At 40.4% G+C, this 24,209-nt stretch overlaps 1 protein-coding gene across 3 annotated transcripts; it reads left to right on the plus strand.

Annotated features, from left to right (window-relative positions):
• The first annotated feature begins 4,956 nt into the window (after positions 1 to 4,956).
• Positions 4,957 to 23,604, plus strand: LOC148321101 (glucocorticoid modulatory element-binding protein 1-like). Of its 3 annotated transcripts, none has more exons than XM_088278626.1 (10): positions 4,957 to 5,053; positions 7,247 to 7,430; positions 10,359 to 10,411; positions 10,500 to 10,615; positions 14,914 to 15,017; positions 17,257 to 17,399; positions 19,105 to 19,227; positions 19,321 to 19,455; positions 19,604 to 19,726; positions 22,333 to 23,604. In XM_088278626.1, the coding sequence occupies exons 2-10, from the start codon at positions 7,303 to 7,305 to the stop codon at positions 23,181 to 23,183; spliced, it is 1,776 nt and encodes a 591-aa protein (XP_088134752.1). In that variant the 5' UTR covers positions 4,957 to 5,053; positions 7,247 to 7,302; the 3' UTR covers positions 23,184 to 23,604. The 3 variants fall into 3 exon arrangements, with proteins under 3 accessions (XP_088134752.1, XP_088134751.1, XP_088134753.1); XM_088278625.1 differs by having other exon boundaries at positions 19,318 to 19,455; positions 22,333 to 23,602; XM_088278627.1 differs by lacking the exon at positions 7,247 to 7,430 and having other exon boundaries at positions 5,002 to 5,053; positions 19,318 to 19,455.
• Positions 23,605 to 24,209: the final 605 nt, after the last annotated feature.

Raw genomic sequence — 24,209 nt, forward strand, 5'->3', positions numbered from 1 at the left:
TCGCACAAAAAAAAAAAGACTGTAAATTGGCACTAGTATTTCTAGTGGTCCATGAATAGTAAAGTGGTCAAGGGCAAATGGCTGAACATTGCAAACAACTAATTAAAATGATGCAAATAAAAGAAACACATGCAAATGCACAGATGCTGCACATAAGAAATGCTGAAAACGGCCAAACGCTGCAAAACAACGATGATGGAAAATGAAACACACACAAAAAAAAAAACACGCAAAAAAACATCAAATAATTTTGCAACGTAACATGTGTGGTGAAGTGCTTTATCCCGATTGAATTTGACGAGTTTTATAAAAAACGATTTTGCGTAAAAAAAGTTTAATGAGCCATCAAAATTCCAACGCACATATGCCCCCATCAATCTGTGAAAATATCAATAATGTGTTGTAATGGTAATGCCCAGAAAATCTCAAATATTGATGAGATTGTTTTGATATTTTCATACAATGACGTGGGCATAGTCCAAGATGTGAACAGGAATTTGGTGGTGATTAGTCAACATTTTCTAACATTAAATCACAAGCTTTATTTAGGAAGAGAAAAACTATTTTGGCTATGAAATCAAAATTAATTGGGCGATTGCTTGTAGTTTTCTAACATTAGGCCACATTGAGCTTTTTCTCTATAATGATGGGAAGGAAAATTTTTCATACCCGCAAAGCCCAAAATACTGTGGCGATTGTTTTAATATTTTCAGAGGGTGAAGTGCGCGTAGATATGCAAGCGAATTTTGATAATGATTGGTCGTAAGACTGTCCCCCCCGGTTCTCAACAAGAATTGATTTTCGATTCACATCCCAATCCAAGGTTTTCGGTAAGAAAATCTCTTCTTTACTATTTATTACAGCAGCAGAAATTCTATCAATTCTCTGTTTTGCAAAACTGCCAGCTCTCAGCTGATAGCTGGTCACTAGTCAACTTGTTGACGACACAACACTTTTCATGAGCAAATCCCTAAAATTTTCAAGACAATTTATATTTTTTTTATAAAGGCATCTGGCTTAAAATCATACCTTACAATTATGATGTGATCTGTACAACAATTTACAATATCGCTGTGGAATCAATCATCAACTTTTTAGACATACATTTACTAAGGATAACAAATAATCTCAATGTTCGGTACAATGAGAAATGTAAATCACTTTTAAGTATGGGACATTTCTATCTGTGGTCATTTTTTTCCTCCTATTCTCTGTCACTCTCGAAAAAAGGAATGAAGTCAATAAATCAGGTAACCCAAATGAACCGAATTACAATTTGTAATAGAAAAACAGATTAGATTACAAAAGGTACTTTGGTTAAATGGTTATGAGGAAAGAGAGTTTCAAACATCTTATGGTTTCATATCCCAAATTCTATTTTTAATCAGTTATGAACTTCCTTCTGAGATGTGAATTTGACCAAAATAAGCTTCCCGTTCCAACAAGAGGTTTTGAGTTTGGAAACCCTTGAAAATGTTCATTTATAAATAGAACCTGATTCATATATTAATCTTATAAAAGGAATCGCTCAATCTTTTGTTGTGATGTCTTATCATTTATTTAAAAATAATGTGTATGTTCACAAAATGGCTGCTCCTAAACTACCTGATCGCAATATGAGAAATATGTTTTATTTTTTCGAAAGAACTGTATGTATAATCATTCAACAGAATTTCAAACCAGCACATTTTTCTAAAATAAAAGTGACGAGAGCGAGATCCAATTTCTTTTTAAAGTTACCATTGCCCCAAAGTAAACAAGTAAATTTCACTACAAAATGTATATTAGCATATACCCCTCTTCTGAATTTTTGAGGAATTGCTTTCTTTTGGACCACAACAACTGTTTAATTTGTGACGAAGACAACTGAATAGTTTACGAGTGCAAATTTGTTGATGCCTTTGGGGAAGATTTGTACAACTGGTAATTTCCTTAATTGTCTAATCTTTCTGTTCTAACAAAAGAACATGTTTTGTATTGTATTTCTCTAAAAGACTCATACCGCAGCCTGGTAATTAACATGATCATCATTCTCTGTAACTTTTTCAAAAATAAAATCTAAACTTAGTTTCTCTTTTTCATAAAGAGCTATGTCATTACTTTTCATCCTTTTTCATTTCAAAATTAGCATTTCTTTTATACAGTTTGTCGGATGATGATATGTGTGTGCGTGCGCGCGTGCGTGTGTGCGTGCGCGCGTGCGTGTTTTGCATGTGTGAGCGCAGGCGTGCTTGCGGGGTATACAAAGAGGCGAGGTTTCTTTTTATATTGAATTTTGGATGTTTTTAATGCGCAGCAGTTTGAGTTTCATTTCTATGTATGAAAAGTGCTATCGAAGTATAATGGGTTTGATTTGATTTGATTACTTTTCATCCTTGAACTGTAAGGAGAAGAAAAATGCAGTGAAATTTAATAGGTTAGTAGAGGAGTTTAAGCGCCTCTCCTTTCTTTCTTTCTGTCTGTCTTTCTTTCTTTCTTCTCAGTATTTTCTTTTAAATTTATTTTGGGGCCTATTTCCTGTAATTCCTGTGGCTTGTCTGTTACCTTTTCAGGATAACAGAGTACCGTGCCAATTTATTTGGCAAATTTTAAATAAAATAAAAAAAACAGACTTCCTGCGTGTGACACAAGTGCCTGCTTTTAATCTGTCCAATGTAAAAGGCAAAATGCAAATTTTGTCTCGGTATCTGCAAAGACCGCTTATTTTGAGCCTTGTTATGTAATCGATTGCTAGGTAGATAAGACTTTTCAAATAAGGTTCCACAGTCTGAAGTAAAGTTAGAATATCTTGCTTGCAAAAACAACGAGGAATTTTGGTCTTACGTCTTATTGTCCGTGTCGGTGGCTTAAGTAGCCCGTAATCAAAAGTCTTAATGCACGACAGCTGCGTGGATCGTGCACGCGTCTCTCCCGGCCGGGTGACGCACGACCTGGAACGAGCGCCGCAGGAACACGCCCACTCCGCTGCAACGACAACACACGGATCGTGACAGTAGACTTCGTACGCCAGTACCCCAGCTTCTCTCTTGACTTGCCCAGCCTGCTGTACAAGGCCACGGTGGAGTCGAAAGAGAGGAGATCAAAGGACACTGTTGCATACAACAGGAGAGATCACATGAGAGATCTTCCTCAACTTTCATCAGGACAACGGGTGTGGCTAAAGGGAAGTGAAGGGACAATCATCTCATCTCATTTCGCACCCAAGTCATATATAGCGGAGAGCCTTTCGGGAGCCATCAGGAGAAATAGGCATCATCTACTGCCATTGCCTGAAATCACATCTAATGTACAATTGTCAAATACACAAGACGGACCAAATGGGGGCGCTCTGCCCATTACAAACCAATCTGAGACTGCAGCTGAGACTCCAAAGACAGGTATCCCAGGTCTTGTCAGAACTAGGTTTGGCAGAGTAGTCATCAAGCCTAAGAGACTAGACTTATAAAAGTAATTGAGGTTATTGGAAGAAAATTGGGTCAAGATGAGTTTTGTGTTCACAGCATGTAAGAAAAAAATGATTAGTTTTGTTTATGCAGTGAAATTGTTAAATTGTGAAATTGGACCCGTTTTAAATAAATCCTGTATTATTGTGAAAGGCTGAACAGGAAGTGTCGGTTATGATGATGGGTGATATAGCTTTTGAGAAGTCGCGGCAGAAAAATAAATGTGTTTGAGACTCAAATGCAAATCAGGGGCGGTGCCAGGGAGTTTGGGCCCCATGAAAATAAATCTTATTGGATAATAATAATAATAAACAAAATCAGCGGTAGATGTTAAATGAAGTGTGACAGGGGCTTAAACACTTGCCTGTATTAATAATATGAGCTTATATGGAGAGTGAACATGCTTCTTTGTTACATCTCCAGCTGTTTTGAAATGCGCTGTATAAATAAAGTTGTATTGTATTGTATTGTATTGTAATGTATTATAAATCATGGTAAAAGTTAGGAAAAGACTACAAGATGTTGCTCCAGAACTTTTCATCACATGAACCACCTACCCACCTTGCCTATGAAAGAAACTGGGTGACATATTGTCGACCCTTGGCTTCTTGTAAATTAGGGTAATTGTATGTTTATTACTGACTTTAAAGACAATGGGCCAACCAATTTATAGATTTCTATGAGCATTTGAAGAAACATAATATGATCAACCCTCACAAGTCATGCTTCAGCGACTTCTCATATTTTTCATTTATTTTTTTGGCATTTGCAAGATTCCCCCCATTTTTCATGAAAAATGCATATGAAATGTTTATCTGCGTTTTCAGAAGAATTTCTGGGGGTATGTAAAAAATGGGGAAAATAATTCACCTGACCAAACAAACCCCACTTCTCACACCAATGCATTTTAAGGCCCTCAATTATGAACATAAAATCCATCCATCCATCTTCTGAACCGCTTCTCCTCACTAGGGTCGCGGGGGGTGCTGGAGCCTATCCCAGCTATCTTTGGGCAGTAGGCGGGGGACACCCTGAACTGGTTTCCAGCCAAAATCCTCAAGGTTAATTACCAGAAAATTCCAAATTTATGCACTAAACAACTTCTTCCGGTAAAGTGCTTTGATACAGCTCCAGCTATTGTGAAATGTGCTATATAAATAAAGTTGTAATGTATTGTATTGTATGAAAAGTCTATATGGAGAAATAAATAAAATCTCTGCAAACACCACCAAGAACAAAATTTCTAATTTTATTTCAATTATGCGCTAATGTTTGTTACTCGCGGCCGGGACGGTCACTATACCCCGCGAATGACGGGGGTTGACCATAGACTTAGCCGAATGATTCCGAATAAAATGACACACCTAACATATCGGAGCTGGAAGAGCCTTAAACGCAGAAATGGTGTCCGGTGTATAGACCGTAGTATAACCACCTGCTCATTGATAATAAAATAAAGTTTCGAGTTACTTAAGTGGACATTTGCTGGGAACCTCAAATTGTCCAGTGTTTTTGACAAGTCAATCTGTTAAGCAGGAAGTCAAGCTAAAATAGTGATCAGCGCATGCGCAGCTTCTTCAGCCTCTCTGGATGTAAATTCTGCTCAAACGGTAAAGAAATGTAATTCAATTTAATCTTTAAAATACACATGGTCTTAAATTACTTGCCACTTAACGGCGTAAATAACACACTTGAGGCTGTTGTTTTATGAAATGTAGGTGGTGCCTCGCCGCCGTTGTTTGCTATGCGTGGCTCCGCACGAGCAGACGTCATTTTACGTGAGGACGGAGAGTTAAAATGCAGTTACGAAACGACGTACGTTTCGTAGACGACTAGACGTAACAATTACACCTAAAGTTGAAGGCTTTTCGCGTCATGGGTAGTCAACTTCCCGCTACTTCGCTTACTCCCGAGCAATATGTTACGCCATTGTGTTAAACGAAATGGCTTCCATCGATGCCCGTATAAAGTAAAACAGATATCTGCCCACAGCTACTCTGCTCGTTTCGTCTTTTCCGGGATAAACGGTGTTTTTATGTGGACTGAACGTGATATGTTGAGTTTTAACGTGATCGTGGACGCGATCCACGCCCAAACACGGCATGAAGTATACTTGCAATGTCAAACGTAAGATTTGAACTGCGATTAGAATATAAAGTACGTCGCACAATTAAATTCCGCTCAATCGATCTTACTAGTTAAGAATCCAGCCGTCCCCTTGACAAACAATATTCGTATGTATGTATGTTATATATTAGAATTTCTTTATTTTTTTTCCACTAATACATAAAATCCATCATTAATTGCGATTAATCACATTTTTCAACTACTATTTCTTGTCAAGCTTGTCACGGACATTTACACGAATAATATCTTGGAATTAATGCAAAATCACCCAAAATGAAATTTTATTCAAAGACTGTTCTAATCGCTTTCTTTGATTCTTGAATACATAGATTTTTTTTTCTTTGCAAGGCCCAGTGGTAACTTGAGTATGCTGTTTTGTTCTGAGATGATGTGCAGCTAGTATGGTACAATATTTGCAAAGTATGCAAATTATTATTTTTTAAGTAAATCTTTAGAGTTAACGCTTTAAATTTGACAGCCCTAATTATATTATATAATATTATGTAATATATAATATTATGTAATATTATATTTAGGGCTGTCAAAATTAAAACATTAACTCAGGTGATTTATCAAAAAAAATTAACTCAGTTAAATATTTTAACTCAGTTAACTCAGTTTGATTTACTTAAAAAATAATTTGCATACTTTGCAAAGATTGTGCCACATTAGCTGTCTTTCGCACGTCTCAGAACAAAACACTTTTTAAGTGACCACTGGGCCTTGCAAACCAACACTGCTGGAGTGTGGCGCTTGTGGCAGTTTTGAGAAATGTTTAGAAAATAAATGTCTGCAAAGGTGTCTCCATTTAGATCGTATTCAAGAATCCAAGAAAGCTATTCGAACATCCATCCATCCATCCATCTTCTGTACCTCTTCTCCTCACTAGGGTCGCGGGGGCCACTGGAGCCTATCCCAGCTATCTTCGGGCAGTAGGCGGGGGACACCCTGAACTGGATGCCAGCCAATTGCAGGGCACACAGAGACAAACAACCATCCGCACACACACTCATACCTAGGGGCAATTTAGAGTGTTCAATCGGCCTGCCATGCATGTTTTTGGAATGTGGGAGGAAACCGGAGTACCCGGAGGAAACCCACGCAAGCACGGGGAGAACATGCAAACTCCACACAGGATGGCCGGAGCCAGGATCGAACCCACCCCCAATGCTGTCTCTCACTCTGAGGCCATCGTGCTAACCAGTCGGCCACCGTGCCGCCGCTATTAGAACAGTCTTTGAATTAAATATACTTCATATTTGGTGATTTTGCATCAATTCCAAGATATTATTCAAGTAAATATCTGTTATAAGCATCGCAAAAAATAGTAGTTGAAAAATGTGATTAATCATGATTAATCATGGAATTTTTTGTGATTAATTCGTTAAAAAAATAATCAGTTGACAGCACTAATTATATTATATTATATTATATTATATTATATTATATTATATTATATTATATTATATTATATTATATTATATTATATTATATTATATTATATTATATTATATTATATTATATTATATTATATTATATTATATTATACACACACACGCGCACTACACACAGCTAATTCACCCGTGACCCTTTTTCATGATGCAATGTTAGGCCTTAAGCCTTTCAAGATTTCTTTTTATGTATACATATGTCTTTATCCCTTTATCCTATTTTAGCAACATGAAATTCTGTGGCAAGTAATCTTCAAAGGCTGACAAAAGACAAGAGCGTGATGGCAACAACTGAAGATGTAACCATGGTCACTGAGGAGATCGTAAAGGGGAAGACTGATGGCGAAAGTAAAACAGAGTATCTCAATAGAGCCCAGGTCGTCCTGCAGCTCCAGTCCATTACTGCAGGGTAAGTAACTGGATTCAGTGGTTTTAGCTCCAATTTAGATACCGTTTTACACAACTGACAGCATTAAGATAACAAAAAATTTGTCTCTGACAATAAGACAAAAGTAAACAAAACATACGGTAATTTGATATTTGTGCTTTTATTTATTCAGAAACATGGAGCAGCCTATGGCTTTGTTCACAGTCATGCACTGCTCCAAAATCTCTCTAAAGGGATTTTCATATAGTAGTCCATATTAACTCATGTTCACGGTGGAAAACCGGTTAGGACATCCGCCTCACAGGGAATAGGTCCAGAGTTCGAATCTGGGCTCCAGCCTTCCTGTGTGGAGTTTGCATGTTCTCCCCGTACCTGCCTGGATTTCTGCGGGTACTCCGGTTTCCCCACATTCTCAAAACATGCATGGTAGGTCAATGGAACACTCTAAATTGTCCCTAGGTGTGATTGTGAGTGTGAATAGTTGTTTGTCTATGTGGGCCCTCAATTGTCTGACAAACTGTAAAGGGTGAACCCCGCCTACTGCCCGAAGACAGCTGGGATAGGCTCCAGCAGACTTGCGACTCTTGTGAGGATGAGCGGCTCGAATAATGAACGGATTGATGGATCCACTCATCAGTCCAATAAAAATACTTCGTGTGAGTTCAACAAACAACACGCCTGCCTGCTGGCATCTGTGATTGGCTGAATGCGAATGGCCGGAAGTCAACTAACCTAGGCTGAGTGATGAAAGCTATTTGGAATTATAGAGATGCTAAAAGTAAATGTAGCTTGTTCTATATTTTTTAAATGATTTTTAGATATTTTTACCAATCAAAAAAAAACCTCAAAACCATATTACTTTGGGATTGGATGGTTGAGGGCGCAAAAGCGCCAAGTCTTTCATTTCACAATAAGCAAGAAAGACACGTCTAAACATAGGTTAGTTTTTTTCCTCGCACATCAACACAGCACAGAATGACTGCAATCAATGACATCATTGATAGATCACGCGAATTATAACATTAGAGTCGATCACTGATTTAGCATAAAATGCAAAATATCAATCACATTGGCTTCAATTTTCATTTCGGCACGCAGTTATGTTGTCATTGCTCTCACTTAATTACAGGAATAATTGGAATATTATTTTCTTTTAAGATGAGTGGAATTTACAAACTTAATATAGAGCGAGTGCTTTGTCCATCCATGTTGTGATGTGTTCCTCTACTTTTATTATCGATATTTTTACGCCACAACTCATGAATTTGTCTCTTGCTAAAAATCAAACATGGAAACAGAAACTGGAAATAAAAATCTGTATTGGCATGAAATACAATGGGATGTATTGCTTTCGTGGTGGCCGTTTGTTCACTATTTTTCAAGACGCATCACTGGATCTACATTATGGTGCTGTGAAAAAATATCTGCCCTCTTCTCAAACTCTTACTTTTATACATATTTTACCCACTTAAATGTCTAACATCATCAAGCAAATGTGACTATCTGACAAAGAAAACGCAACTAAACACCAAATGTAGTATTTAAATTATTTTATTTCCTGAGGGGAAAAAATATGCAAAGCTACCTGGCCCTGTGTGAAAAAGCACTTGGCCCCAAAAATGACTATCCGCCCTTACCAGCAACAAGCAATGAGTCTTCCACATTTCTGTGGAGAAATTTTGGCCCACTCTTCCTTCCAAAATGTCTTTTACGCAGCAACATTGCAGGGAGTGCACTTAAATAGCACTTATGACCTTTTGATGGTCATACCACTGCATTTCAATGAGATTTAATTGTGGGATTTGGCTTTCAACACTCCAAACCTGTCCTTTATTTATTTATTTATTTATTTATCCATCCATCCATTATCCAAGCCGCTTCTCTCAATTATTCAAGCTGCTTCTCCTCACGAAGGTCTCGGGCGCCCTGGATCCTATCCCAGATGTCTTCGGGCAGTAGGCGGGGTACACCCTGAATTGACTTCCAGCCAATCGCACGGCTTACAAAGTCAAATAACCATTCACGGTCACGCGTAGAAACAATTTAGAGTGTTCAGTTAACCTACCGAGCATGTCCTTTGAACATGGGAGGAAACCCACACAGGCACGGGGAGAACATGCAAACTCCACACTGGCCCGGGATCGAACCGCGTTCCTCTGAACTGTGAGGCATACGTACTAACCAGTTGTCAACCGTGCCGCCGATTTATTTATTTATCTCTTTATTGCTTTATTTAAAAGCCATTCAGAAGTTGACTTGCAGGGCTCAGGACTAATTTGGTGCACTAATGCGCCCAACATTTTTTTTTCTTGGATGCACCAGCGTTTAAATTAGTTGCACCATTTTCAACCGCATAACATTCACAACGCTGCTAATCTATAGAAATTCACTTCTTTATCTGAATTTTTGTATTTTTAAAATTCTGCCATCTGTCAGTTACGTACGGAGTTATTTAATTCAAAGCCCTGAACGAGTCGTTGCCGTATGTATTCCAACAAGTATTAATTACTATTATGACAGTAGGACACACTGCAGTGTCATGGCGATTGTTATCCATCCATCCATTTACCGAAACACTTATCCTCACTAGGTTGGTGAGCATGCAATAAAGATGTTGTGAGTTGTATTGAGCTGCCATGCGCATTATAGGACATCATAATATGGTGGTGAAATTTTGTGCCACGGTAAGCCTCAAGTATAGTTGAATTGAAGCATGGGGAATATACCAAAAACATGCATGGCAGGTTGATTGGACTCTCTAAATTGTCCCTAGGTATGAGTGTGAGCGTGGATGGTTGTTCGTCTATGTGTGCTCTGTGATTGGCTGGCAACCAGTTCAGGGTGTACCCCGCCTACTGCCCGAAGATAGCTGGAATAGGCTTCAGCACCCCCCGCGACCCTTGTGAGGACGCGCAGTGCAATTATTAATCCAAAGTGCTTTCATTGCAGAGAAGAAGCTGATGAAACTGCTGTGTCAGTCATGCAGGATGAAACACATTCAGGTAAGCGTATCACCATGATACATACCATCTTTCACAATACTCCCAATCACTGTGGTTTTGTTTCACATGCATCTTTTCATTCTTGTAGAAGAGACTGAGGAAGGTGATGATGAAATTGGCTGTCCTATAACATGCGGTGACAGTAAAGCAATGTTACTAGTGAAGAAATTTGTGTGCCCTGGAATCAATGTAAAATGTGTGAAGGTTAGTATTTCTCATTTCCAGATGGAATTAAATTTCAAACTGCACCTGGGTACTCTGCAACACAATATGGACACGTCTTAACAATAATATTCATAACAATATATATTTTTTTATTATAATGAATTATATATTATAATGTGATGAATTAGTGTGGATACATCACTAAACAAACATGAAGTATGTGTCACTGATTAACACTTATCAAGACATAATACAAACTTAATGCTGCTCTGTTTACCTTTTGGGATTGAGGTAGTGCAGGAGTCACCAACCTTTTTGAAACTGAAAGCTACTTCTTGAGTATTGACTAATGTTGGGTTGAATGATTATGGAAAATAATTCAATTCTGATTTTATTTTTCCTAAAAAATTGCCATTGCAATTTGATTCAAGATTTTTTTTCAAGGTCTTCTTCTAATATTATTTTTCAGCAATTAATCTTTATAGCAACAAACAATATCAGATCTATGGTTCTGGTCCACTTCAAACTGTGAAAGTATGAAAGCTTTCTGCACAATAGTTTGGATTTATTGACATCAAACGTGAGCTCATGTGATCACCTCCACAAAATCAAAAATACCGTGCCGATCTCTTCTCCACTTACACAGGCTGAAGCGGACAAGAGCAAGAATGTGCACACAAACCCCGACTGGGTTTATTTCGGCCATTTAGCTGCGCTAGTCTTTTGTTAAGTGTGAGGAGGCAGGCAGGCATCGATGTTTACAACTCTCACCCCCCACGGGTAATAAAAGTACGTTCTTAATTCTACGTTCTTAATAATTTCTTAGTTCGTTAATTGTTAGTTCTTAATTCTTAATTCAAATTAATTATTTTCATCGCTATACAGATGACGTTAGCGTAACAAAATTAGCTTCTAACTAACTAGCTACTTGGTGCCGGGGATTCCTGGCTGTTGCCACTCATGCTTGTTTACGTCCACCACTGCTTGCAGCCAATCCATGAAGCTGTCAGTGTCGCGGTGCAAGTCGGCGTCAATTTAGGATAATCTCCTCATCGATGAGCCCCGGAAGGGGGTCTTCTAGACCGGTGTGCATCGCGGGGCCGCTTCGAGAGCCTCAATGTTCAGCATATAAAAAGTTTCAGTGAAGAGGTCGATTTCAAAGCTGAGTGTGGCTGCACTGGAACATCACATTGTGTGGCGTACGTGTAGCCCGGAGCTGAAGCGTACAAAAGTATAAAACGGCGTGTTGTAGTTAGGTCGCCTTCGGTCGAAAAACTGGGGCCAATTCTCACCAAATAAATGTGCATGTCTACTCATTCTCACTTCAGTCGCTGTAAATATCCCGAGTGGAGCTTTTATGCTGTACATCCTCACCGTGATCAGCAAAGAAGCAATGCGCCGCGTCCTAACAGCATTATCTATGTACCTCTGCTCACTTCCACAGTTCCTCATTCTCATATAAATCAGCCACGGAGAGGTTAATCCTTTTGCTATGTTGAAGTGGTCATTGGCAGGGATGTCCACATGAATTTAAGTGCCAATTGATTCCTGTCGTCGTCTGTTGTATCATGAATGTGTATGACATATTCACTCTAACGGCCAGAAAAGCAACTCTAAGTGCAAGCTTCAGTCAGGAATTTACTAAGTCGCTGGCAACTACGGACATAATGGACTTTCAATCGGCCCCTCGCGGCTTAAGCCAGAGGGCAGCCATCTTAAGTTGCCACTGCTTCTGACAACTTTTGAATTTTTTTTTCTGAAAACACTGTGACCAGTGTTTACTCTCGGGTCCCTGAATGGAGTCATGAGAGCCTCTCAAAGAACAAAATCGACCATTCTGAGTATATTATCTCAGTATCATGAATCGTAACTGACAGGATAGGATTACATTTCGCAAAGATTTTTGTCCCGATGGGCTTTGCTTTCATTTCTTGATTCTGACAATATGATGCAAAAGAATCTTTTACTAGGACTCAGCGATCCATCCATTCATCCATTATTCGAGCCGTGCATCCTCACAAGAATCGCAGGCGTGCTGGAGCCTATCTCAGCTATCTTTTGGCAGTACCATAACTGGTTGCCAGTGAATAACAGGGCACACAAAGACAAATAACCGTACTCACTCACAATCACACGTAGGCACAATTTAGAGTGTTCAATTAACTTACCAAGCATGTTTTTGGAATGTTGGAGGAAATCAGCGTTCCAGGGGAAAACCCACACAGCCATGGGAAGAACTTGCAAACTCCACAAAGGAAGGCCAGAGGCCATAATCGAATCCCAGACCTTTGCACTGAGAGGTGGACATGCTAACTAGTCGTCCACCGTGCCGGCCCTCATACCTTATAAGTGGAAAATTTAAAGTCACATTCTTCATGAAATGCGCATATAGTGCTTCTCCCAGACTTATAGGTACAACCATATTCCATACACAGTGGCATTTTTGCCAGTGGAATAGAAAACAATATGAAAAGACCGCAGAGAAATCAATGTATTCAAGCTTGGCAGGTGTAGTGAATGACTATGCAAGATGGCTGCTGGCTTCATTTCGCCCATCGGTGATTAAGCGGCATATACAGTGAACCCTCGCTACTTCGCGGTTCACCTTTCGCGGGTTCAGTGCTTCGCGGGTCTAAAAAATATTCGGGGGCATTGTAGTTTCGCAGAGCAGCACGACGGGGCGCTGGAGCGGTTAGACGCCCGGCGTGCGCCGAAGAAGAGCGTGGGCGAAGAGGAGAGTGGACGAAGAAGAGCACGTTCCCCCGGGCACGATTGGTGGCGACGTTTCGCGCGGTTCGGACCGTACCAGAGCTCCGGCCGGCGTGCGTGGCAGTTAAGCCGTAGAGGAGCACCTTCCCCGGGCACGGGCGGTGCCAAGCGGCCCCTACGTTTAACCGAATGGAAGCTCCGGAGGAGGAGGGCATGCTCGCGTCACAGTAAGCTGAATAGGAGCACCTTCCCCGGGCACGGGTGGTTCCAAGCGGCCCCTAAGTTTAACCGAATGGAAGCTCCGGAGGAGGAGGGCATGCTCGCGTCACAGTAAGCCGAAGAGGAGCACGGGCGGTTCCAAGCGGCCTCTAAGTTTAACCGAATGGAAGCTCCGGAGGAGGAGGGCATGCTCGAGTCACAGTAAGCCGAATAGGAGCACCTTCCCCGGGCACGAGCGGTGCCAAGCGGCCCCTAAGTGTAACCGAATGGTAGCTCCGGAGGAGGAGGGCGGGCGTGCGTCACAGTTAAGCCGAATTGGAGCACCTCTTCCGCCCGGGCACGAGCAGAGCGCGAGGCTGTCAGTTATGAATGAATAAATGAATAAATAAATAAATAAATAAAGAATGCCACCTTTCATTTCACAGGGCACACTGGACGGCGTACCAGCAGGTAAAAGTCGGAGTAATTAAATAAATACAAAAAGAATGGCTGGGGAATAAAAAAATAATACGTTTTAATAATAATTTGGTTTTTTTGTTATAACATGAATTTCACTCTCTCTCTCTCTCTCTCTCTCTCTCTCCCCGTATATATATATATATATATATATATATATATTTATATTTATATATTTATTATATATATTGTATATTTTTTTTAAGCATTTTTGAAGGTGCGCCGCTACTTCGCGGATTTTCAGTTTTTGCGGGTGGTCTCGGTCCCCATTAACCGCGATAACCGAGGGTTCACTGTAGTCCATTTGTATAGAAATTGGAATGGGTTTTGAAAGATGGTACTTTTATGAATATTGACGAATTTGTGTCAGTATTATCACGTTATGAGTCACGTGAAGTCAAACCGTGCCACGTTTTGGTCCAAAGCGTGTTATTCTAAATGGTTACTGTGTGGCAGTGGAAGAGTTGCTAAAAATGCATAAATAAATGCATAAAGCTAGCAAGAGTTGCACGCCGCTAAGCCAAATAAATTCACTTTATGAAGTAGATTGTACCGATGGTGAAGGCTTGCACTTCCTTGCATGCTGTGGTTGAGCTTTGGTGGGGTGGATTTTTCGTTTCAACGCCATCCGTGTCATCCGCCTCTACCTGGTGCCGTCACTGAGAGGTTAGTGTTCCCCCACCAAATCAAATCAAGCTGCAAGGTGCATGGCTTGACCATAGTTACAAAATATATAGATTGTGTTTGAGAAAAATACCCATGACCACGTTTATAATTTGAAATGGATGAAATAGCGAAAGCTTGTGACCAAAATGTAGCAGCCATTACTGCACATCGCCTTGCATTAGACTCACCATACGGATGATGTTCTGAACACAATTTTATTGACACTTTTTATTGGCTGTCTTCTTTCAACAAACTAATATATACCTTGCTAAAACTCTCTTCCCCAGTATGACGATCAGCTGATCAGTCCAAGGCAGTTTGTACATATTTCTGGAAAAGCCACTCTGAAAGACTGGAAACGAGCAATCCGGATGGGTGGAGTCATGCTAAGGTGGGCTGTGATTTTTAAAAGTTTAGATGTTCAGCAGCAATAGCTACAGTGTGTGTATTTTTGTTTATCTGAACTTTGTTCCCTTTTGTGGGCACTGGGAGATGAAAAACTTGTTGATCGTTCAACGGCCGGTATGATGACCACACTGCTCCTCCTGAATTAAATTTAGCGATGGATCCTCCTCTCCACCACCTTACCAGGGAGGCTGAGGAGTGACCACTCCAGTTCCACCTTCTTAAAAAATGGAGCCACCACCTTGGTCTGCCAGTCCGTGTCCAGAGGCACTGTCCCGAGCACATCCACCCCCATGGTTTTGCTATCGAATAGTTTATTAACCACCTTGGTGACTTCAACCCCAGAGATAGGGGATCCCCCTTCAGAGGAATTGAGGAGCTCTTTGAAGTATTCTGCACACTGATTCACAATGTCCCGAGTCGAGGTCAGCATCACTCCACGATACACAATGTTAATGGTGCACTGCTTCCCCCTCCTAAGATGGTAAATGGCGGACAAGAATTTTCTCTGAAGCCTTCTGGAAGTTGGTTTCCATGGCCACGTCGAACTTCTCCCATGCCCGAGTTTTTGCCTTGACAACCGCCAAAGCTGTCCTCCGCTTGACCAGGCTATATCCATCGACAGCCTCCATACTCTCAAAAAGGCCGGCTAAGACTCCTTCAGCTTAACAGCATCCCTTACCGCCAATGCCCACCAGCGCAGAACATGGTCCTCTCATAAGGGGGGAGTTCTTCCCAAACACACATTTCCAGGTCTCACTGTCATTGCCCACATGAGCATTGATGTCACCTAGCAGAATGAGGGAATCTGCTGATGGAGCACTCTCCAGCCCTCTAAGGACTCCAGAAAGGGTTGGTACTTTGTACTGCTTTTTGGTGCATAGGCACCAACAACCGTCATGATCCGTCCCCCAACCTGAAGGTGAAGGGAGGCTACCCTTTCGTCCACCGGTCCACCTGCTCTACGCCTCTCACCGTGGGCAACTCCAGAGTGCAAAGTGCCACCACTCTCAAGAAAACTAAAAGACATCCATTTATCCATTATCCAAGCCGGGTTGCGGGCGTTCTGGAGCCGATCCCAGCTGTCTTCGGGCAGTAGGCGGGGCACACCCTGGATTGGTTGTAAGGAACTAGAATACACTTGAATATCATTTAATCTAATGCCTATACAGTATTTTTTTCTCCTTCAGTGAATTCACCATCTCATAATACTATAAAATTCCCTCCATCAGCCGTCCTGGTATTTCCATTTCCATTTAGTTTTTTTTTTTTATTAATTTAGTATAATTGGCATTTTCTGGCATTTTGGTGTATAGTTTTGAGTTTTAATCCCATGTAAAGAAATAACTGGACTGATTCAGCCAATCATTGCATTGCTATTGTTTTTGAACACTTCCATGCTGTAATGTAATATGTAGCTAGCTAATTTATCCTTCACTGCAGTTCCAAAACAGCGCGGAGCAACCTAGGTATACAAAAGAAGTAACACAGCCAACCAGAAACTGCTGCTAGACGGGCAGCAGCTGTATTTTACAGTCCTCTCCAAAAGTGTTGGAACAGCAAGATCAATTCCTCTGTTTTTGTTGTAAATGGTGTGCGCTTTTATAGCACATATATACTATACATACTGAAGACATTTGGGTTTTAGATCAAAAGATGAATATCGGACAAAAGTTCAGAATTCCAGCTTTACTTTCATGGTATTTGCATCTACGTGTTGAACAACCCAGGACAGAGGACCTTTTGTTTACAGGCACCCACTTTTCTAGTGAGCATGGTTGTCTTTGTGTGCCCTGCGATTGGCTGGCAATCAGTTCAGGGTGTAACCCGCCTACTGCCCGAAGATAGCTGGGGTAGGCTCCAGCACCCTTCGTGAACCTTGTGAGGAGGAACAGTACAGATAATGGGTGGATGGATGAAGTTACTAACATTTGTTCCAACTCAAAAATACACATTTTACTAGTTTAGCAATACCCAACTAATTTTCTGCTGCGCACACTTAGCAACATATTGAACAAAAACATCACCATGGAAAAAAAATCTGAATACTTTACAAATGATGAAGTAATCCTATCTTCTGTGGTGCATTGTCATTTGTAACAATTAAAATTATACCGCTAGCATGAACATAAACTAAACTGGACACATTTATGTTTTTAATTCTGAATTTCTTTCTGAATTACAAATTGATTCGTAGCTTCATTAATTTTCTCCACTCCTTCCAGAAAGATTATGGATTCAGGCCAGCTTGACTTCTATCAACACACTACATTGTGTACGAACACTTGCCGTAGCACAAAGTTTGACCTGTTAATCAACAACACGCTGTTCCCACCTGACGGCAGTGCACTCTCATCTACATCTCAAGGTGAGAACATTTTTTTTCAGTATTACTTTCCTTATACACAATGTTCAATGTTATGTCTTGGTAATCATTTTTGTTCAGTAACGTTGTTTGTACTAGCAAATGATTGTAAAGTCTATATGGGTGGTGGCACTTTGGGTTGGCCACTGATAATTGAGAGCCGAGTGGAACCGTCAGTAACATCCCGGAATCATTCAGATTTGTAAACATCAGTGCTGAATTTTGATGCCGAGCATAGAGTTGATTGTGTCTGCCGCGTCTTCTACCTTTCTGTGCTTCCTAACTTTGGCTCCGAGCCCTCATCCTGATATGGCACCGGTCAGAATCGAGTAAGTATACCAGTAAAATACCTCGAATGCCAATGAGTTAAACTTGAACTGAAACAGCAGGTAGCGTGCCACTCTTTCAGAACTGTACATGTACAAGAGACCTGCTGTACTTTATCAAAAGTGTGTTCATGTATGTAGTTGTGTGCCTTGGGGGACAGGCTCAAATGAAGGGACTAATCTTGACTCAGCAAACTGTGGAAAAGGCAGGCTCTCGCTCCATCATGGGTACAGAGTTGTTCACACTGACATTAATGGCAGAAAGGAGGTCACTAACCAAGTTTCTGTCCATGATGGATAATCTGCACTATCCACTGCACAGCACCGTCTCTAGTCAGAGTAGCAACTTCAGAGGCAGGTGACTGTCTCTTTCCTGCTCTATTTTCAGACTGGGGAAACTCTTCCTCACCATTACCATGGGGCTTTTTTACTCAACCGTGGGAAGGAAACGCAAAAATCACACCCCGCAAACTCTGTACTCTCAACATTTTGTACACTGATCGCCATGCACCTTATTCTGGATCTTCATATTGCACTGCTATTTTCACATCGACACTATTAATATTTTTAAAAAAAAACAGTCGCTTGATGGTTATTATTTTTCACTTTTTAAAATGTATTACTAATTCATTAATTTTATGCCTGCTTTGTTTGTGTTAGAGCAGCGATTCTCAAATGGAGGTACTCGTACCCCTGGGGGTACTTGAAGGAACTCCAGGGGGTACGCGAAATTTTAAATGCAAAAATCCTTAAAAAATAATTATTGAATGAATGATTCAGGAAAGAGATAGAAGTTCATAAAACACATTTTCTATTCAGTAGGTTATTCAATTTCATTACTTTATAAACCCAGATTCTCCCCCATACTAGAATGGTTCGACCCAACTTGTCACATCCCATCTCTCTTCCTTATCAATCACCTGAAGACGCAAATAATAGAGTCATGGTTGAAGGATAAGGCTTCTGAGAAAACTCAGGCACAAGTGATAAAGAAGGCCAAACCAGAGTCGGAAAAATTCAGTTTGTATGTTGAAGATTGTGTTTTATTTGAATTTATTCCCAGAAGTGTTGGAGTGTTCATTGAAAAGACTACTGGAAGAGTGCATTTCCCTTGCGGATGAATAAAATATCTGTCTACCTGTCTTTATCATCTTGATTGTTTTGTATAAAACCATTGTGGGAGGGAAAAAAAATCCCAAATCATAAAAAATCCCATATCATGTGATTGTTAAACTGTAATTATTCCGGAACAAAAATCCCAAATCATAAAAAAATCTCATATCATGTGATTGTTAAACTGTAATTATTCCTTGATGTAGGAAAATAGGTTTCTTTTAACTTTTATTACAATTTGAACGCACTCTCTTGTGTCACTATTGCAGCACAGGAGTCCTTTGGTAATGGTAAGATAGTAGGAGACAATATGACAGGGAGACCGAGTGAAAAGAGAGACTGCATCTTAAATCCTGCAGAATCGGTAAACAAGGACTCTCAAGAAATCTCAGGTACCTCCACTCTTCTGTGTGTTAGTCATTTCACTTTACCAAAAACATTCAGAGACCAAATATACTGTCCTGTTATCTTCTTTTCTCTAGAAGATACGTTAAATTTCTGGAAGGGAATTGCTGATGTTGGCTTGCTGGGTGAAGTGGTGACCAAAATCAGTAGTGAGCTACTGGAACTGCTGAACCGCTTGCAGTTGCAGAAGGAGTCTGTTGTCTTGCAGAACACAGGTACAGAGATATTTGTTGCCGGATTTGAGAATCCGAACTGATTTAATACTGAGGTCAAGCGAAGAGAATTGTGTGGTTTTGTGTTTGCAAAAGCTAAACTGGCTCATCCTTTCTCTCTGACCAACTGATCACAATTCCTCCCCTGTAGAGGTTGCAGTGCTTAGTAACCTTGGCCAGGTGTTTGGATTGCTCAACTCTGTCAAGAAGATGCTGGCGAAGAGGCGGCAGGAAACTGATCCCAGCCAGGCGCATATTCTTCGAATCCTTTGCAGTGAGTATCGGACCGCGCACGATTGATTTGGCAAAAAGCACACGATGATCTGACCGATCTCTCTCTCGAACAATTGCCAATCATTTTTGGGTCGCTTGCATTTGACGCAAAAGAAGGAAGCGTCAGGAAAGACTGAGCAAACTCTTTCTTCTCAACTTGCTCTTCTTGTGCTTTCGCGACTTCTGCAAAGTCCAAGAATTTGTTCCTCGCACACATTATAAACCATACTATATGCTCTTTAGAAATGACTTTCTGTATACACTGTTCGGTTGGGCAATATGGACAAAATGTCATAACTCAATATTCCTGCCAGATGTCTCGACAATGCTATGATCCCAATATTACTCTAGATGTCATAACTTTTTTTTTTTTTTAAGAAAAAGCAGTATCAATTTAAAAGCATGTGGTAAGTGCAGTGTTTTTTGGCAGGCATTTTAGATTTAGTCTTAATCTTTTGGACGAAAATGCTCATTAGTTTTCGTCACATTTTGCCATTCCTGTTCGTGATAGGTTTAGTCTAAGTTTTAGTCAACAAAAACGCAAAAAAACTACTTTGAGACAAATTTAGTCGATGAATGCTGAAAAAGGTTTTGGTCAATTTTAGTTAAAAATAGGCATACAAGGTTTACAGCCAATAGCAAGGGCTTTCTGATCGACTACTAAGGATTATACATTACAAAAAGCTAAACTGGTAATGGTGGAATCAATGCTCAAAGCGCTTTGTTACAGCTTCGGCTGTTGTGAAATGCGCTATATAAATAATGTTGCATTGTATTGTATTGTTACAAAATAAGCCGAGAACCAAATTTTTTGTAATTTGGCGACTGTTGTGGCTTTATTTCACTTTAAACAACGTGAATGAACAAAATAAAAACAGTCGCTCAAGTACAAGCTCTATAACGCATTTCACAATATGCGACCCAGGCTGCAAAAAGTCATTTGAGCAGTGATTAATATATTTTTTTCTGAAAATGTTTTCTCCATAATACGCACATCTGAACATTTGCAGCCTGTCATGGAAATTAATGTGTAGCTTCTGAGTAAACCACATTGTTTGTATATGAATATATGGATTTGCTTTAATTTTGTCATGTTTTACTCTGCTGTCTGCATCTTGGTCGGCATTGCAATTAATTACCTAGCAAAGTAAAAGTTAAATTAAATAACTTCAATGACTTCACTGACAGCTCATCTGGAGATTTTAAATCTAGCAGAGTTAAGTAAGTTGTGGAGAAAAAAATATACATAGCAACTTTTTATTTGTGTATATTAAATAAAACACAAACACAGCCAGAAGGCAAACTGAATTTTCTAGTCCTGCTCTCGGGCCACCCGGCACTGTCCGCAACTTGGAGAAGTGTCTGCCACGTGTCATTTTCTGCCACAGTGAACTCCTGGCTTTTCCAGTTCTGTCATTGAATCCGATCCATTGTGCGTTTTCCAATTGACAGAAATGCAAAGTTGATAACAGAATTGTCCAACAAGTTACAGTATCTGAAACGTCTTTCTGATGTGTGCGAACGCTGGATGAGAGTTGCTGCTTGGCAGCCTGATGGAAAGCTCACAATGGGAAACTTCTTCAGTGTGCATCCGGAACAGCTGTAAATAAAAAAAACTGAGTTCGTATGAGTACTGCATTTGGATTTACAAAGGTGTAGAGTAAAACTATGTTTGCATCAAACCTCTTATTGTTATAATTAAAACTGCTGCAGATAATCATCTGACATGATACATCTGACAAATTAAGTAAAAACTGAAATTATTTCTGTGAGTAAAATAGATCATTATTGTCATGCATCAAAAACTGCAGCGCAGCACATCGGGATCCAGGAAGAGTTGGGTCGTTTCCTTTTTTTTGCTTTTGACATGCTGACGTCGCCGCACTGCTGTGTAGCAGATGATGGACAGCTCACGATTTCTTCACTTGAAACTGTCTCAAAATGTCCATCCAGAACAGCTGTAAATCCAAATGCATGTCCAAAAAAAAAGGTCAGAGTTCACAATTAGATGAAATGGGTCTGTAATGTTGTCTTTTTAACATTCATGTGGCTGCAGATTATTCGAAATGCAATGCTTCATTATTTAGGTCAATTTTTTTCCTGTATGTAACGGCAATGTTTATGTTCAAACTGAATATCACAGTGGGTTCCAGAATCGAATACACTTTCTAATTTTAATTGCATTTCGATTAATTGCACGGCCCTAATATATGGCCCATCTACGGAGCCCATAGTATGTAATATGTAAATATAAAGAATGTACACATGTCACTGGACTGGTCGCCAATCAATGGCGGGGGAGTGAAACATTGAAATAAAAACTGTTTGTGCACAAACGTAGAACCTCTTCCAGTCTTTTTTGGATAAACAAGAAATTACCAGTAATCCTAATCTGAACAAGGATTACGTTTTTGATTACGGTATTAAGATTCTCCTCTCGACCAATGGAAGATGCATGATGACCGATGACTTCCGAATTACAATCTGCATTACAATACAATTAAAGGAAATTAAAGTGCACTTTATATAATGGGGTATAAACATAAAGTTGACGTAATGTTAGCTGTTCTTCTGTTTCTTCTATTCCATTGTTTTTGTTGTCTGCAGACCTGGAGTTGCAGCTGGCAGAACAGCGAAAGCAGGAACAGAGTCAAGATGTCCTGTCATGCCCCCCCCCTGCAAAAACCATGACTACCATCAAACGCCAGACAAAGCGACCTCGTTTGCAGAAGCCTGCTACTACCACTACCCTCCTGACTTCCAGCATCAACCATCAGTCTGCCCTGACACCTCCACAGTTCACCATTCTGTCCCCAATCTCATTATCCTCTTTGGGTCAGCCATTTACCGTGGCGGACCTACCGATCACATCTCTAGCTCAGTCATCGAACACTGTCACTCTTCTCCCCTCCGGCTCACAGCTCTTCACACGGTACATGGTGACTGGCGATGGAAAGGCCGACAGCATTACCTTGCACACGTCTTCCAACCTCACACTGGTGGATACTAGTCCCATGCATGAGTCAAACCAGCTAAGTACAATGGTCAAACCTGTAGAGCTGCTACACCTTAGCCAGCAAGCTGTGTGTGCAGAAGCAGTACCCATCGAGGCACAGGTGCTGGATGGTGCCATGTTGGTGCAGCAGGGGTTAATGCAGGGAGAGGTGGAGGCCGGCCAAGAGCACACAGTCATTGAGATCAACCCACGTTCAGTAGAAGAAGGTGAAGTCGTGGCGCTACAGCTGACTGGTGAGTCAGGTGGTGATGAGGCAGGTATCGCACAGCGGAGGATGGATGTAGCGATTTCAGAGGAACAGGAGGCTCAGTGTCAAATGCAGGTGACACAGAAAACAGGAATTCGGGGGCTGGAGTTAGATGCCAATGGACATGTGCCTGGTGTACAGATTGTGGTTATCAGAGAAAATATTCAAGACGAAAATGTGAGAGTATGTAAATAGTTTGTGTATTTTTAATCATGTTTTTATACACTATTTGTATCAATGATAATTACACACACACGCACATCATTGCTTTAGCACACATGCGCACAACTGGCACACCCACACGCTTGTTTAAGTTTCACTTTCCATAAGTTTCGTTTTCCTGGGAATAAAAGTCCAAAGGGTTGGGCGAAGAAGTCAGTGAGAGTGCGGGAGATTGAACTGGCAAGACGCCTACTTCACCTCCTGTCTTCTCCTCCCATCCGCGATGGAGAAAAGACAAAACCTTCCCTGGTTATTCCTCTGGTTCTCTGTATTTAATTCAGTCTAAGAAGGCATCAGGACCTTTTTAAACCTGACAGAAAACCAAGTTAAATAAGAAACACCCTTTCATCACGGAAGGTCTGGGAAAACTGGATAACCTTTGAAGAATTTAATTTCATTGCTTGAATTTAATAAATTGTATTTAAAAAAAAAATCTGAATACTGCATATTCCTTTCAAGTATTCCTGCACGTTTCTCGCAACACTTTTTTTCCCCCACATTTGAGTATTTATGCAAGAAATAAATGACCAAGTGCTTTATATTTATTTTTTTAGCCCAGATTATTTCTGTTCCTTTACAAATGTCAGAATGAAAAATCAGACATGCAAAACCAGCAAGTAACAAAACATGAAAAAAAAAAAAAAAAGTACTGTAGATCTAAATAAATATTTGACATCATAAACCAAACCAAATCCATCCATTAAGGCAGTGGTCCAAACATTTTTTCCACCGCGCACCGGTTCATCCAACTCCATTACTTTTGCGGACTGGTAATGGTGGGTGAGGAAGGGGGGTCTTTTAGTTTGAGGTGCTATCCGCTATCCGGTTTTACCCATTTTTCATCTCAGCGGCCTGGTTCAAAGTACTGTCAACGGCATGGTGGTAGGGGACCATTGCATCAAGAATAGACTTTTATCCTTGTGTGGGTATCAAGTAGCCAAGGCAATCTCAGGGGGGTATGCAAAACTAAAACTTGGAAACACGTTATCAACCATCAAC

The sequence above is a fragment of the Idiotropiscis lumnitzeri genome, chromosome 16 (assembly GCF_059441095.1).
Source record: "Idiotropiscis lumnitzeri isolate Australia: NSW breed Sydney's pygmy pipehorse chromosome 16, RoL_Ilum_1.0, whole genome shotgun sequence".
Classification (NCBI taxonomy): Eukaryota; Metazoa; Chordata; class Actinopteri; order Syngnathiformes; family Syngnathidae; genus Idiotropiscis; species Idiotropiscis lumnitzeri.